This window comes from Apteryx rowi, unplaced genomic scaffold (genome assembly GCF_003343035.1).
Source record: "Apteryx rowi isolate R43461 unplaced genomic scaffold, aptRow1 scaffold_90, whole genome shotgun sequence".
Classification (NCBI taxonomy): domain Eukaryota; kingdom Metazoa; phylum Chordata; class Aves; order Apterygiformes; family Apterygidae; genus Apteryx; species Apteryx rowi.
In genome coordinates this window covers 1,410,652-1,424,977 of record NW_020451205.1, presented here as the reverse complement: position 1 = coordinate 1,424,977, position 14,326 = coordinate 1,410,652, and the positions used below count along the sequence as shown (strand labels likewise).

The window sequence follows — 14,326 nt, the reverse complement described above, 5'->3', positions numbered from 1 at the left end:
TGTTTAGCTTGGAGAAGAGAAGGCTGAGAGGAGATCTTATCAACGTGTACAAGTATCTGAAGGGAGGGTGTCGAGAGGATGGGACCAGACTCTTTTCAGTGGTGCCCAGTGACAGGACACGAGGCAACGGGCACAAACTGAAACACAGGCAGTTCCATCTGAACATGAGGAAAAACTTTTTCATTGTGAGGGTGACAGAGCACTGGAACAGGTTGCCCAGAGAGGTTGTGGAGTCTCCTTCTCTGGAGATATTCAAAACCTGCCTGGATGCAATCCTGTGCAATGTGCTCTAGGTGACCCTGCTTGAGCAGGGGGGTTGGACTAGATGATCTCCAGAGGTCCCTTCCAACCTCAGCGATTCTGTGATTCTGTGATTCTGTTGTTACTAAGGTCTTGTTTATTATAAGGATGCTTAAATTAACGTGCCATCCTTTGGACGATGGATTAATGCCTGGACCTAGGATTTATTTCTGGCTACACCACCCATTTACTATATTATAAGCTTTGACAAGTCACTTTTTCTTAGTGTTTCAGCTTTCTCATGTATAGAATGGGGTTGATGATACCTTCCTATAAATGGTGTTTTTGAATCTGAGAGAGTGAAATTACTAGGTTTTTGGCCTCTATTAATGACAAAGTAGAGTTTACACTGCTGTAGCTAAACTAGTCTCTATTTAGCCTCAGTATGGCACTAAGACCTGAGATTTCTCTGCATGTGCAATCACCTCATTATTTTCCATGCAAAAGCTATTTTTCTTCCTATGTACAGGGCCTAAGAATCTGAATCCAGCTGATAAAGGGTGTTTCCTTTCCAGTGGTCTGATTCTGCACAATTGTTCATTGAACTCAGCAAGCTTGGGATTAAGCTGAAGGAGTTTTAATTAAAAAATAAGTGTCGAATATGATTGCAAACAGACAGAATCATCTTACAGACTTTTTTAAAATTAAAGGRGCAAAGGAAATATTCAACAAATACGAATTTCAACAAATTTCTCTGTTTCTTCCCTGAATCTTAGGTATTTGTAACTGATACAGAAATCTCCGGTTATGTACTTTTCTCCCACATCCGTGTGTTTCGAATGCTAATCACAGCACACAGAGAATGTTCACAGAGGGAAGGGATATGGCTCTCTTCTATTTCCACTATGGAGACATCCTTTTAATTGCATTCAGAGAGCAGATGGCACGGCTTTTGTGGTGGCATAAACTCTAGCACAATCTAGTCGGCCACTGCCCAGCATGGTACAATTTAAAGCTGAGTAAATATGGGGGGAGTGAAGGGTGAGGGGTGGGAAGGCAGTAATTCCTAGGACATTTGTTCCATTTTTATTTTACAAATTGACCGTGATTTTGTTATGCCTCCCTCATGTTCGCTTTCTGCATCTGTTCTAGAAAATTGCTTTACTGCCAAGAACACATACCAAAACCAATAATTTAAAAAGGTTGTTATCAACTTCAAAAATTACATCTTCATCCGAAAATTTTGTATCTTCTTTTATAAGAAGATGCAAGATTTTGAAGTTACTTTCTCTGTCAGGCTTCAGGAGGATAGTAGGTGGAAAAAGAACAGAAACAACATAAATTTCCGACTAATAAGCATGAGGCAAGATCTTTTCCAGTCCATAGATATAATCTCTCACAAAACTGACTCATGATTTTCTGAAGCTTTTTCTGGTCAGAAAATTCTTTTCCTTTAACAGTTCCCTTCCTGCCTGATTCAAAACTCTTCATCCATCAGTCAATATGTTATTCTGGGATCCCTCTCATGTTTCCCTCTGTAGGGAAAAATTTTGAAACTGCAGAAATTTTTATAGTACAGGAAACATTTTCCTATTCAAACCTCATATGCATTCTGTAATTGGTTTAAAAGCTGTGTAACTTAGGGACAACACAGGCATTATATAAAAGAAAGCTGCTCCCTAACTAAAAACCATCCTTAAAGAACTTAGGGAGGATTTTCTCCTTTAGCTGCAGTATGCCCTGACAAGTAATATGCCATGTGCATATGTATATATAGCAAATCCATTTAGGAATAATAAAAAGCCTTAAAAACCAACTGACAGATCCTAATTTAAGGAGTTATTGTTCACACTGGTATGCTGATAGAATAGTGTGACAAAATGGTCAGTACAGGCTGTCTTATTTCTAGCTCCCCTTGAATTTAATGCTAGTATGACATAATCTGCAATATGTCATCAAGATGTAGCCAGTTGGTGCCCATTACTAGAAAGGACCTCTGGGAGGCAAGATTCACTAGACGGCACAGTTCTATCTTAACAAAGTGAAACACTTTGCAGACTGTATTTGGTTTACAACATGCAGAATTTAGAGCACCAACTGAGAGAGTGGACAATTGACTGTGTAAACTCAAAGACAATGTTATTGGTAATAAAACTTAGATGTAGCAATGTTTCGAATTCGTACAGTTTTACAGTAATGATGCAATACCATCATGACTTACGATATTTGACGTTTTCCTGAAGTTCCATCCCATGAAGTTATGCAGTTATTTGAGAATATTAAGGAATTTCATCCTGAGATTCACACAGGGTCATTAGACTTGTTGTATCTCCCCTTCTCTGACAAAGTGGAGTATGGATAAGTTTATTAGTTAAATTAATTTATTCTATATAACCATTTTTGTAAAGAGTACATGATGCAGAGTAGTGGTGGAGTTTGGTGGACCTATGTTTTCCATGTTTTAAATCACCCAGCTTGTGTTTCCATTCTTCCTTTGATCAGTTTCTTGACCCTAGATAGATACCTTCTTGCATTAGCATTAAAATACTTGCTTTTAAGAAAAGCAGACAACTTTACCTCTAGCAGAACTTGTTTGGAAGCTGTGAAATATTTCTCCATACTTCTATACAACTGGGTAAAAGTAGATTTTCAGTTGTTTCCCAAATTTATTATTTTAATTAACAAAATAAAATTCCAATACTGTGACACTGTTTGCATGTAAATCCTAGGAAGGTTTTTATTCACATGAAAACTTGGTATATATCCTCAGCCAATGGAGCAATTTACAATATACAGCAGCTGGGAATTTCCTACCTGCTGTCTCTGTGTGGCAAATGATTTGTTCGGTACAGGACATCTCCTCTGTGCATTCTAAATTACCCAGCAGACTCCCTGACTTTTACTATACACTTACCTTACACAAATCAGAGCTCTGATTCTGCTTTTCCAAAATAAGTATATTTTTTGTGCTTTGTGCAAACATTTGCTGAAAATATGAAACGCTGTCTCTTGATACTAAATAAGATATGGGAAGATGGTGCCGTGCGCTATTCTAACATACTTCATCCAACTAGTGTAAAATATTTCACAGTTGTTTTCCCCATGTAGAGATAAGATAGATGCAGGTACAGTAATTTCCCCAGAACCTTGGTATTGCCCTGGTCCTCACAGGGTTACTTAGGAATCTGTGCACTTGCCTCTTATTTTCATATTTTAACTAATATAGGATCTCTTTACAAATATAGCAAGGTTGTGATATCAGGTCACTGCTTTGAAGCTGTTTTCTCCATACTTCTTTGTAACAGATTTTACCTTTATTCCATACTGTCTGCAAATCACTAGAATCTTTGAGTTATATATATAACACATTGTTTAAATATGCACTAAAACCAAAAACCAGCATTTGCCCTTGATTTCTGCTTATCTACAAATTACTGACAAGGATCTATAATTGAATTATAACCTTAACTTTCATACAGGTCAATGCCATCCATGTTAGTGACTCACATATTTAGATCATAAAAGTAATTTCCAGGAGGTGTGGAGTATAGGTGGGCTGAACAGCTTGGGCTGCTTTATAAAACGAGAGCCTTGGGCCATCTGCACTTACCTATTCTTCTTTGTCCCAGCAGCTCTTCTGCTCTACCAGCCATATCACCAGGGCAACATGGCATTCACAGGCAAATATGAAGTAGAAAGCGATGAGAACTACGATGACTTCACGAGGAAGATTGGTAAGTATGTCCTGGAAAGCAAGTCTTAATGGTTATAAATTAGTTTAAAATACTTAAAAAAGAAGAAGGGCAGGGGTGGACTTTTTCCTAAAGTGTACTGGGATCAACAGGAGCTGAGACTGGTAAGAGTGTTCTGCACTTCAGCAAGGAGAGTCAGCCACACTGTCAGCCACAGGAAATGGCCTGTTCTGCAGCAATAGTACTCCTTTTCAGTGGCAGCAAAATRAAGGGTTAAGATATTTGCAGTATAATGATCATGAAGATCACTTTTTCTGTCCTAAGTATTCATCAGTGAAAGTATAAATTTGGATACGAAAATAGTTGTCACTATCTTACACAGGAACAGATTTTTGTGAATGCTTTCAGAAGACTGACTCCGTAAGCCTGTTGCAGAGATTATCCCTGTAAAGTTTCTCAGGAAAACTAGAATCTGCAGCCATAACTTTGGAGCTTGCATTCATTTATTTAAACATTAATTACAAATAGTAAATAGGTATTTGTAGCTCTATAGCGCAGACACAAGTTCATACACATGACATTTCATGAATCTGCATATGTAGACTGAGCAAGCAGAAGTAAACATTTATCTTGTATATACCTTATATCTATATATGTATTCTGTATATAGTTTCTAAGGGAAATGGAAGCAAGACCAAAACCTATTATATTAGCAAATGTATCGATGTCCCTGTATCTTCCCGTATACCAGTATTTTAACCTCTGATCTTTGATAATGCTGTAAAAAAAAAAAAAAAAACTTCAATCATCAATTTCTGAGAAAAAATATACCATTAGTATGCTTCAATTCAAATATAGTTAGTATGGTATAGGATATTAGATTTGATAAATTGCATCTTTTTATTGATTAAGGTATCCCCAGTGACATCATTGAAAAGGGAAGGAATTTAAAAATAGTCACAGAGGTGGCACAGAATGGAAATGAATTCACCTGGTCGCAGCATTATCCAGGAGGCCACTCCATGACCAACAAATTCACAATTGGCAAGGAAGCAGATTTGGAGACAATGGGTGGTAAAAAGTTCAAGGTAAATTAATTTAGCTCAAGTTCTATACTGTCTCAGTTGTTATTTTTTAATTTAGAGTAAAAAAAAAAATCAAGGCACTCAGGGACTTCTTCCTTACCTTGTTTTTTTGTCTGTTTGCCATAGCTTTTTCTGTTCATCATAGCTTAGAAATGTATATATTTTTCTTTTCCTGAATGTCCCTAGCAAAATATATAAATCTGATTTTAGAGAGCTAGATCTTCAGAACTGTATGTAGTAATAAAGAATGAGGGTAGTGACAAGCATCTACTGGTGTCATGGCTCAAGCGAACATAATGCTCATTAAAATTCCAAAGAAGTGGTTGACAGCTGTCCTCTTTGTCCAGCACCATACAGCGAGTGGAGCATGCCTGTGCCTGACAGCAGTGCTCACATTTAAGTCACCTGTGCCTGAGTCTTAAGAAAAGGACTGTGGAAAGTGAAGAGAAAAATGTCTCTGTATCCTTCCTATTGGAAATAGGCAGCAATTTGCAACTTAAGGAGCCTCTAGCGCTGAGGAAACTTACCTAATGTTCTCATACGTAGGGTAATGAATCAGAAGATCTTGATTTTTTCCTGGCCTGATCAAAAATTGCTTACAGGAGCAGTTGCCTAAAGGTTGCTTTACTACATTAAATCTGCTTAAAAGGATCAGACAGTTGGGAAAACTAAACTCAGTATTTGTGAGGTGTCTAGAACCCTACAAGATCACTGAATAGATGCTTATACATACTGAAGAGACAGGAAAACTAGCAATTGCAATAGGAACTATGGCAAACTGAGAAAAGCAATTGCACTTCATGATTCCCAGAGTGCTCTTTTAGTTATACCTTTCTGACTAAGAGAAGAAAAAAAAAAATCATGTATGTCTTTGGTCTTGAGAAATCTTTGTGAAACTTTACATACAGAACGAGATACAATTCTGCTTGGTCTACTGTATCAACTTATTACAAACTTTACATTTTAAAAATATTAAAAATTCCATCCTCTTCTTTGTGCCCCTGGATACTTCAGCAGTCTAAAGCATATTACACAGCCAAAGATAGAGGCAGAGTAAATGACTCTCAATAGAGAAAACACTGCCTTTTAGTGTGGTGCCACTGCACAGTACATAAATTAGTAGGGTGGTTTCCTTATATCTGGTAAAAATGTCCACTTTTCATTTTGTGAATTTTTTTCACAATATGACTGGCTAATCTCTTTATGACTGAAAGCATAGGCAAGACTGATTTTGTGATGGAACTGTGTAGCCTGTTTTGGCTGTCAGGTGAACTGCTGTATTATTTGTGAACTTTACATATTAGCATCCTGGCATACTCCTTCCATGCAAAAGTAGGTCTTACAGCAACTGGCACATACTATAATATAAAGATGTGACTGCAGGTTTTGCAGTTATGTTTGTCTATATTTGAATGAGCTGGGTGAACCCTAGGTTCTTTTCATACACATAGGTATGAAAGTGAGGATCTAAGCTAAAGATTGATGTTACTGGTCCACAGTGACTTTTGTGCTGCTGCAGGCATGTTATCAATATCTGAGAGTGCTACTTAAAAATTAACTCATAAAATTACACCTTTTACTTCACTGTCAAAACAAAAGAACCACATAAAACCTTGAGAATTTAACATGAGAAGCATAGTCTGTAGCCAGATCATTTGGGGGTTTATGAACAAAGATTGTCTGTGATTTACTGTGTAAATATGGAACTTGCATGTATTGTTAGTTCAATATTTTTCTATTTAAATTGTGAAAGTTTATTTTTAGGAACTAAAGCACAAGGATTTTTAGTCTTCTTCAGGAAGCTGTATCTGTAATATGCAAATTTTATAAGTTTTAAAGTAAGAACATTAAACATCAGATGTTTACAGTGCATCTGAGAATATATATACCAGTAAGCCCAAAGAACGTTAAACCTTTCTCTATTACAGGCAACTGTTAAAATGGAAGATGGCAAAATAGTAGCAGATTTTCCCAACTATCATCATACTGCAGAGATTTCTGGCGGAAAGCTGGTAGAGGTGAGTTCTCAAATATCCAGATTACTTTAAAGGATCTTAAGATCAGCAGCCCTGAACTTTGAGTGCATACCTTTAGAAAAAAACAAAGCAAGACTGTTAACTAACTTCAGTCTAGATAATCCTGTAAAATTTTGACTGGTTTAATCCAAAATGCAGTGAACAAACTTTTTATCATGTATTTATAGTGGCTTTGTAATGTATCGGGTATCTTAGGCACAGACACACAGTTTTACAGCTGTAAGAGACTGGAGTGTCTAGTCTGAAATACTGCCAAATGTCTACATCTTTGACTGCATTCATTATGCATATGCCTCAGGAATAGAAAAAAATAGATATAAAACTTTTAACCTGCTACTTAATAAGTAAGTACTTTTTATAGAACTTCATGAACTTTGTTTCATTTCTGGAAAACTATCTTGCTAACTCCTAACAGAATGTCTGTAATTTCTGTAGAACCCTATTGATTTCCTCAATCTTACCAAGGAAAGAATAAATTCAAAAGAGGTTGGATTTCAAATAGCAACCTATTTTATCAACAATAAACTCATATGGCATTGGAAGATTACCAGAACTACAACAATACTTACTAAAACTTGTAAAAGAGATGGAGTTCTGAAACATGCTGATTTCCGATTCTCAAATACCTTCCTGAGTTGTGATTTACGTGTGTGTTAGTGACATATGTCTGGGTATGTCTTCAGCAGAGACCACCCACAAGTAAACTACTCTGTGAATCAAGAAAGGATTCTCATCATCACTGAAAGTGACACTGTCAATCATTTGGTTGATCTTCAAAACCAGTATCTCACTTGGCTTAAAAAGAAGCATACCCAAAAATATCTTTGAGTTGGTGATAGCGAAGTCCAACACAGAATACATTTAAGTTATCCCTAAATCCTTGTTTAGAAATTGTGTTTCTTTGTCACGTAAGAATCTTCATGCACAGTATATTTCAGAGTAGATCAGGACACTCACCAAAAAGTAAGTCTGGCTTCACTAAAGGGTAGGTTCTGTGAGCTAGCTACCATGTCCTTTCATTTATGACACTGAAGCTCCAACTCTTTTCAACCATATTTTGGTTTGTTCTTTATTCCAGATTTCTACTGCTGGTGGTGTAACCTACAAAAGAATCAGCAAAAGGATTGCTTAAGGCAGTAAAGCCAGTCTTCCAGTGTACTGAGAAATAAGCAACAATACAAATTAATAAAATACAGTCTGATCTTTCTCTTTGCATTACAAACATGAAGAATTTTTTCAGAGTAATATTATTCCCAGCATTGGTACTTACTCAGTTCCTAAAGATCTGATAAAAAAGCCTCATAAAAATCATAAGACACAAAGAGCATTTAGTGATGGTTGCTCTAGTTCAAATGTTTCAGGATATAATTGATACTTGGCATACTCAAATGTTGTCTACCAACTACTTAATAGGTCTCTTCAGCTTCGGACTAGAGAATAGGACAGTACTCTGCCCAAGGCTTATATCAAAATACAAGACCTGAGGAAAGTCTTTTACCTCATTGCTGGTTGCATGGAAGAAATTCAGGAGCTTTAAAACAAATAAAATTGGTTAACCAATCATTAAAACGTGCTTTTATCAGTTCTAAAGCATTGATTTTCTCAGAATACTGCTATCATGGTTACTTTGTTCTCATCAGTACAGTCTCTTGACTCAAGTACTTGGGGGACATTTAAGGTTTTGCAGACTGGTTCTTGGGGAGAAGTTGGAGTCTGTTACTTCTTTAATGCAATCTTGCTTATTTACAAGGAACGCTTATGAAGACCTCTTTTCTTGAATACAACAAGAACTAAATAGGCACACTTTTGGGGTTCACAGTTCCGAATCATTTTAATCAGTATCTGGTCCACAAAGCTTTCCCTTTCCAGAGACCCACTGTAAAGTGCTTTTTCCAGCTGTCTCTTGCCTTCTGGATACTTGATCTAGCTAATCGCAAACACCATTTGCTAATCGGTAACTAGCCCAGGGCATGTGTCCGGTGTACACAAAAGTTCATTTTCTGATAGGCCATGTACATGACTAATAATCCCAATCATTCTGGGTATCTTAATTTAAAAAAGGCTCTTAGCTGCTTTTTCCATTTCTTCTCAATAGAAACACAGTTTCACACAGGCTCTATAAGTCACCAGTTTGCCAGAACAGGCTGCACATAGTTTATGACCAAGTGTTGCTCAATGTTTTATTTTGTTTCCAAGTACTCTGTTAGAAAGCATGGTGCTGAACCCTAACCTGGAGAAGCATGAATCCAATTTGAAACCTCTTCAATCTTAGAACATTCTTTTGATACATACAACAAATACATCTTCTAATTTAACAAAATTTTGTTGAAATTAAATCTCTTCAGTCATATTGGTGAACAACATAAGCGCCACTAATTTTTTCTTCTTCCTCTTTCAACAAGAACACGCTCTTTGGATTCTACTTTCCCTACCTGTAGCCTTGATTTTGTTGAAAGCAACACTGAGCAAAACTGTCAAAATAAATCACCATCACAACATCCCAGGGCTGCAAAGTCAGCCCTTTAGCATGGGTCTTCTGGAGCGTACACTGAGACATTCTGCCAGCTGCAGAAACTTTTGCTTAATTTCACAGATAGCTGTCTGAAAACTTAAAACAATGCTGTAAATCCTAGTGAAAAGTCCTTTGGCAGACCATGCATAATGATTTTAGTTTTTCATGTATTTCAGTGTCAGCTAACTCTCTGTTATCAGAGGGAAATAGAAAAGTCATCAGAACCACACAATAAAGCCCCCATTTTGAAGTTATTGAAGTTTGTGCAGGGAAGGGAAGCAACCCCTGTCATCATGACTCTGAATGACTAGAATGTGATCATAAGATACTTTGGGTAAAATATGGAACTTAGAATTACAAGAAATGCATTACATTTAGACACATGCTCAAAAATATATTTGCTAAGTGGAACAAGCTATGAAGAGGTGAGAAATTCTTACTACATCAAGCATCTCAATGGAAAATTGAATTGACACAGATTGCTCTTGTACTCATTGGTAAGTCAGTATGTTTTCTTCAGAGTAAAATTAACTTCAATGAATGTAAGATAAATAGGCTTTTCCAGTCATTTAAGGGATACAGATATATAGGTTTCTATGAAGATTAGTGGGGGGAAGGCAAATTTGTTATCAAAAGAACTTTTAAACCCCCAAAACTTCAATTATGGAAAAAAWTTTTGACCAAATTTTCGAAGGAAAAAAGCAACATATCAGACTACTCATGCTGGCCCTAAACAAACTAGTGTTAAGGAACAACATCAAGAGGGATATAGTTTTAAAAAGCGGGGGAGAGGGGAGGTAGTTTTGTTTTATCTGCTCATCCAATTAACAGGTCACAGCTAGCTGACTAGAGAGGTAACCACTCCTCATTCTCACTGTATTAGTCATAGCTTTCATCCACTTAATTTTTCATTAGTCTTCTCAAAGATTGGACTATTTTGTCTAAATCAAATGTACTCATAAGAATCTGCTCCAAAAGAGAAGATGATGATATCTGGTCATCCACTGCTTTGAAAACAAAATGGAAGCAGCCAAATGCCATTAATTCCAGTTCTAAACGTGATTATATTCACTGTTGTGTAACTTAACTGGCACTTTTTTCCTTTCACATTCTGCATCCAATAAAGTAGTTATTGCCATTAGACAGACACCAAAAACTTTAAAAGAAGAATGGGATTTTATCTAGACTTTCTAGAAAATTTTATACTTTGCTACAAATCCAGTTCTACAACTTTCAAATTCAAAAATAGGAAAGGAACACATTAACATGAAGGTCCTTTTACTGCCACCAAGCTTTCACTACTGAAAGCATTGGCAATTATTATGTTCTATTTTCTGGCAAAGCTATAAAAAAAGAGAACACTTTTAAAACCTGACAGTAACCTGTTGCAGGAAATACGTTTGTTGTGCACGGACTTTTATGCTGGTTTAGTTACTTGAAATCTACACATTTTGTTACCAAGCAATGACAGTAGCCAACATGAAAGTTTACAAATTCAGCACTACCGATGCTTTCATGGTTCCATCTAGACAGCTACTAAATGCAATAATCAATCCAGCAAAACCTCTGTGCATTTTGTGCTGCATGACAATTTCTTCTATTCCTAAACTAACTATTGTCCCTGACTACAGATCTGCTGCTGCTCTGAAAGGGCAAACAAAAGCTCTATGTGTTGTTGTGGGAGCTTGATGCTTACTGTCCAGGCATCCTAAGTGACCTTGATCTATGATATTCCGAAAGCTACAGTCTGCTATTTACTTTGCCTTCCAAAGAGTGCCCCTCTGTTGTCTCTTTTGGCCAATGAATAAGGCAGATATTGTAAAGTTTTTCACTGAGGAAGGCCAGTTCAGTTCCTAAATTCTGGATGAAGGCAGAAACATCAGAGACTACAAAGCCCTCTTACAGGTTTGTGAACCATTCAGGAACATGGGTAATAACACACAAGAGGAAGAAGGGGAGGAATCTGAATACATACTAGAAAAGCTTTGCTGCCACTCTGCCCTGCCCATTGGAAGTCTTGTGATGTGCTGAGCAAGAATAAGTAAAAGCTGTTGTCTGAACAGCATAATATATCCCACCAAAAATGCTAAATTAACTCTGTTATTTAACTTTGCGTGATTCCTTGATCCAGTTCACTTTCTGATCCACAAGCAGTGGTAGCAGCACAGCACAGGGAACAACTTTGAATGGAAATTAGAAGGAGCAAATGTTGTCTTTGTAGTCCTTCTAGTACACTTAAAACATTTGGTAGCCTTACAGAGCAGGCTTAGAAGAACAAGCACAAACTACTTCCCACTCCATTGGTCTGTGGGTATTTGTTGGTTGGTTTCTTTTGGGGGGTCGGGGGGAGGCAGAAGGGAAGGTGAGAAGCAGAGATGCTTTCACATGGGGAAAAAGTTCAGTTGAGGACATTTTTTAGGCTTGTCTTGAAATGGCGGCATAGAAAGCAAAATAAACAGCCCGAAGGGTGCTTGTCAAAATCATCAGTGTTTGGGAGACATTTACTAGTATCTAGAGACACTTCTCAGGAAGAACAACACTAAGCTACATTTTATTAAGCAACAATTTGCATGTGTGATTGATTGATGAGTTGATTAAACTGATCAAAGGGCATTATATCAACTTTAATGGAAATCATTCTCTACAGTACTTAAGACTTGATAAAACAGAAGGATCAAACTGTATTTGCAAAGTAGCCACAGCTACTAAGTTGTGACTCTCTCACAAAATGGAGGTTATACTTCTCCTTGTTTTAACCAGCAAGCTGCAGCTCTAAGATCTTTAAACAAGTTCATTTTAATCTTTGAAGTCTGATTAACATCAGAAGACCTTTTTCTTTCTATATCCCTGCTGGGGCTCTTGTCAGGACTCATTAATACCTCTTTTTTATATTAATGTCAGCTTTCTCATTTGCTTGGTTACCTCTGCAACTCCCTCCCATCTAGGGAGGTTACTAATGCCATATCCTGTTTTGTAAATTAAGCTTCTCTCTTTCCATTCCCACCCAGATCTCTCTGAATTTGCTTTTGCAGCAGCTTTTATTACTTCATATGAAGTCTGCTAGGGAAGTACAAGTTAATCGGCTTGTAAAAGTTCTGATCTATGCACAGGCTGCAACTGACAGCATCAAACAGCACAAGCATGAGGTAGATGTTTTGCACCCATTCCTTTTTTTAAAAAGGAACTCGGCTTTGCATGCACCTCTGCAACTCCCTCCAAGACTAACTAACTAACTGTGGCAAAATAATGTTTAGAAAAATGTCTTTAGGTTGTCTGAACTCTTCCACATTTTCTCTTTCTGAAGAGGTATGCCTTCACACAAGAAATGATAGTCACATGAAAAAATATTTGTCTGAAAATTAAATGAGTGGAATTCCCAGAAACATTAAAGCATTCTGCAGAGGATGTTCAATCAAAGCAATATTAGGTCAGCTCTAAATTCTCAGAAGTCTTGTCCATCCCTTTCAGAGGCTGCTATTGGACTTTATCTGCCTCAAGTCCATAGTTGATGCAAAGCCACAAGCACAACGTAGAGAAGTCAAGGGACAATTCCTGTGTAGAACGTGCAGTCGCTAGAAGAAGGTTGAATATACAAACGCACGCTCTCCTATTCAGTCTTTTCATCTCATGAAGTAAGATGACACCCTTTGAGAAATACTGGCCACATAAGCTGGAAAAATCAGTTCCTATATTATGTCCTACCATGTCCCTGCATATTTTCCACCTATCTTTAGCCATCACCCCAGCTCACTTTATACTTCCTTATATACCAACACTTTAAACTTGGAATAGGACCTCACTTCCTATGTAGTGACCAGCTTCCTGATATTACTAATCCTTCACAGTTTGGCAAAGCCTTTTCCTGACATTAATCCTATTACTCTTCTGTTCTGTAAAACACTGTGGATGCTCAAATGATGTATTTTTAAGGTGTAGACATATCTTCTTCGTTAGTTCTTAAAAGCTAAGGAAAAACACTATAAAATTAAGAAGGCCACTTCAGTTTTATGTTTGTTTATTGGAAATTTTCATTAGGAACTTCACAAGTATTTTCACAATTAAGTGTGATATCAGTCCAAAGTATAACATGGTGCATGACCTGCATTATAAAGGTGATAAAAAACAAAAGAAAAAACACGTAAAAGTACTGCAACATATATGTGGTTCTTTATGTCTGTTGAATGACAAATTATAACTAAAAATACACTAAAACCTTCTGAAAATAAAGTTTAGTATAAATATAAAACCAGCAGAATAAGCGATGAACTAAATTCTCTAAACTTCTTGACTCATTTCTGAAGAGCACTGCCTCTTCCCTTACAGTTTGCATTTTTTTAAAAAATGAAACATTTCAAAAAATTCTTCTAGCCTGCTGCTTGGAGGAAATGTATTACCACCATACCAAAAACTGCATTCTGGTAAGACAGTTACACAAGCACACATTAGCGTGCAGGCTAATTTTTCCCCTCCACCCTAAAACACCCTTAAAAACAGTTTTCTAAAATTACAATTCAAAACAGCACTGACTGACATGTGACTTTGAAAACCTGCCTCAAGTCAGTAAAACATATTGCACGTTACCTGTATTGCTGTCCTGAGAACCTTCAAACAAACAAACAATACTGCCTTCAAAGAAATTCACAATAGTGGTTGCATATCAAAACCAGAATTTCACATCTGCAGAAGTCTGTTCCTTGTAAATATCCACATTACTATAAAGGAAAAGGAAAAACGGAAAAGGAAAAACGGAAAAGGAAAAAC

General features: G+C 36.9%; 1 protein-coding gene across 14 annotated transcripts in view; it reads left to right on the top strand.

Moving 5' to 3' along the window:
* Window positions 1–8,260, top strand: part of FABP6 (fatty acid binding protein 6) — a 45,531-nt gene extending 37,271 nt beyond the window's left edge. For 8 of the 14 annotated variants that reach the window (XM_026091406.1, XM_026091411.1, XM_026091409.1 and 5 more), the window contains 4 exons: window positions 3,870–3,974; window positions 4,845–5,020; window positions 6,946–7,035; window positions 8,132–8,260. In XM_026091406.1, the coding sequence (XP_025947191.1) occupies window positions 3,870–3,974; window positions 4,845–5,020; window positions 6,946–7,035; window positions 8,132–8,185 (425 nt within the window). In that variant the 3' untranslated portion in view covers window positions 8,186–8,260. The remainder of the gene's footprint in view (window positions 1–3,869; window positions 3,975–4,844; window positions 5,021–6,945; window positions 7,036–8,131) is intronic. The other 6 variants (XM_026091413.1, XM_026091408.1, XM_026091407.1 and 3 more) reach the window with 1 other exon arrangement.
* Window positions 8,261–14,326: the final 6,066 nt, after the last annotated feature.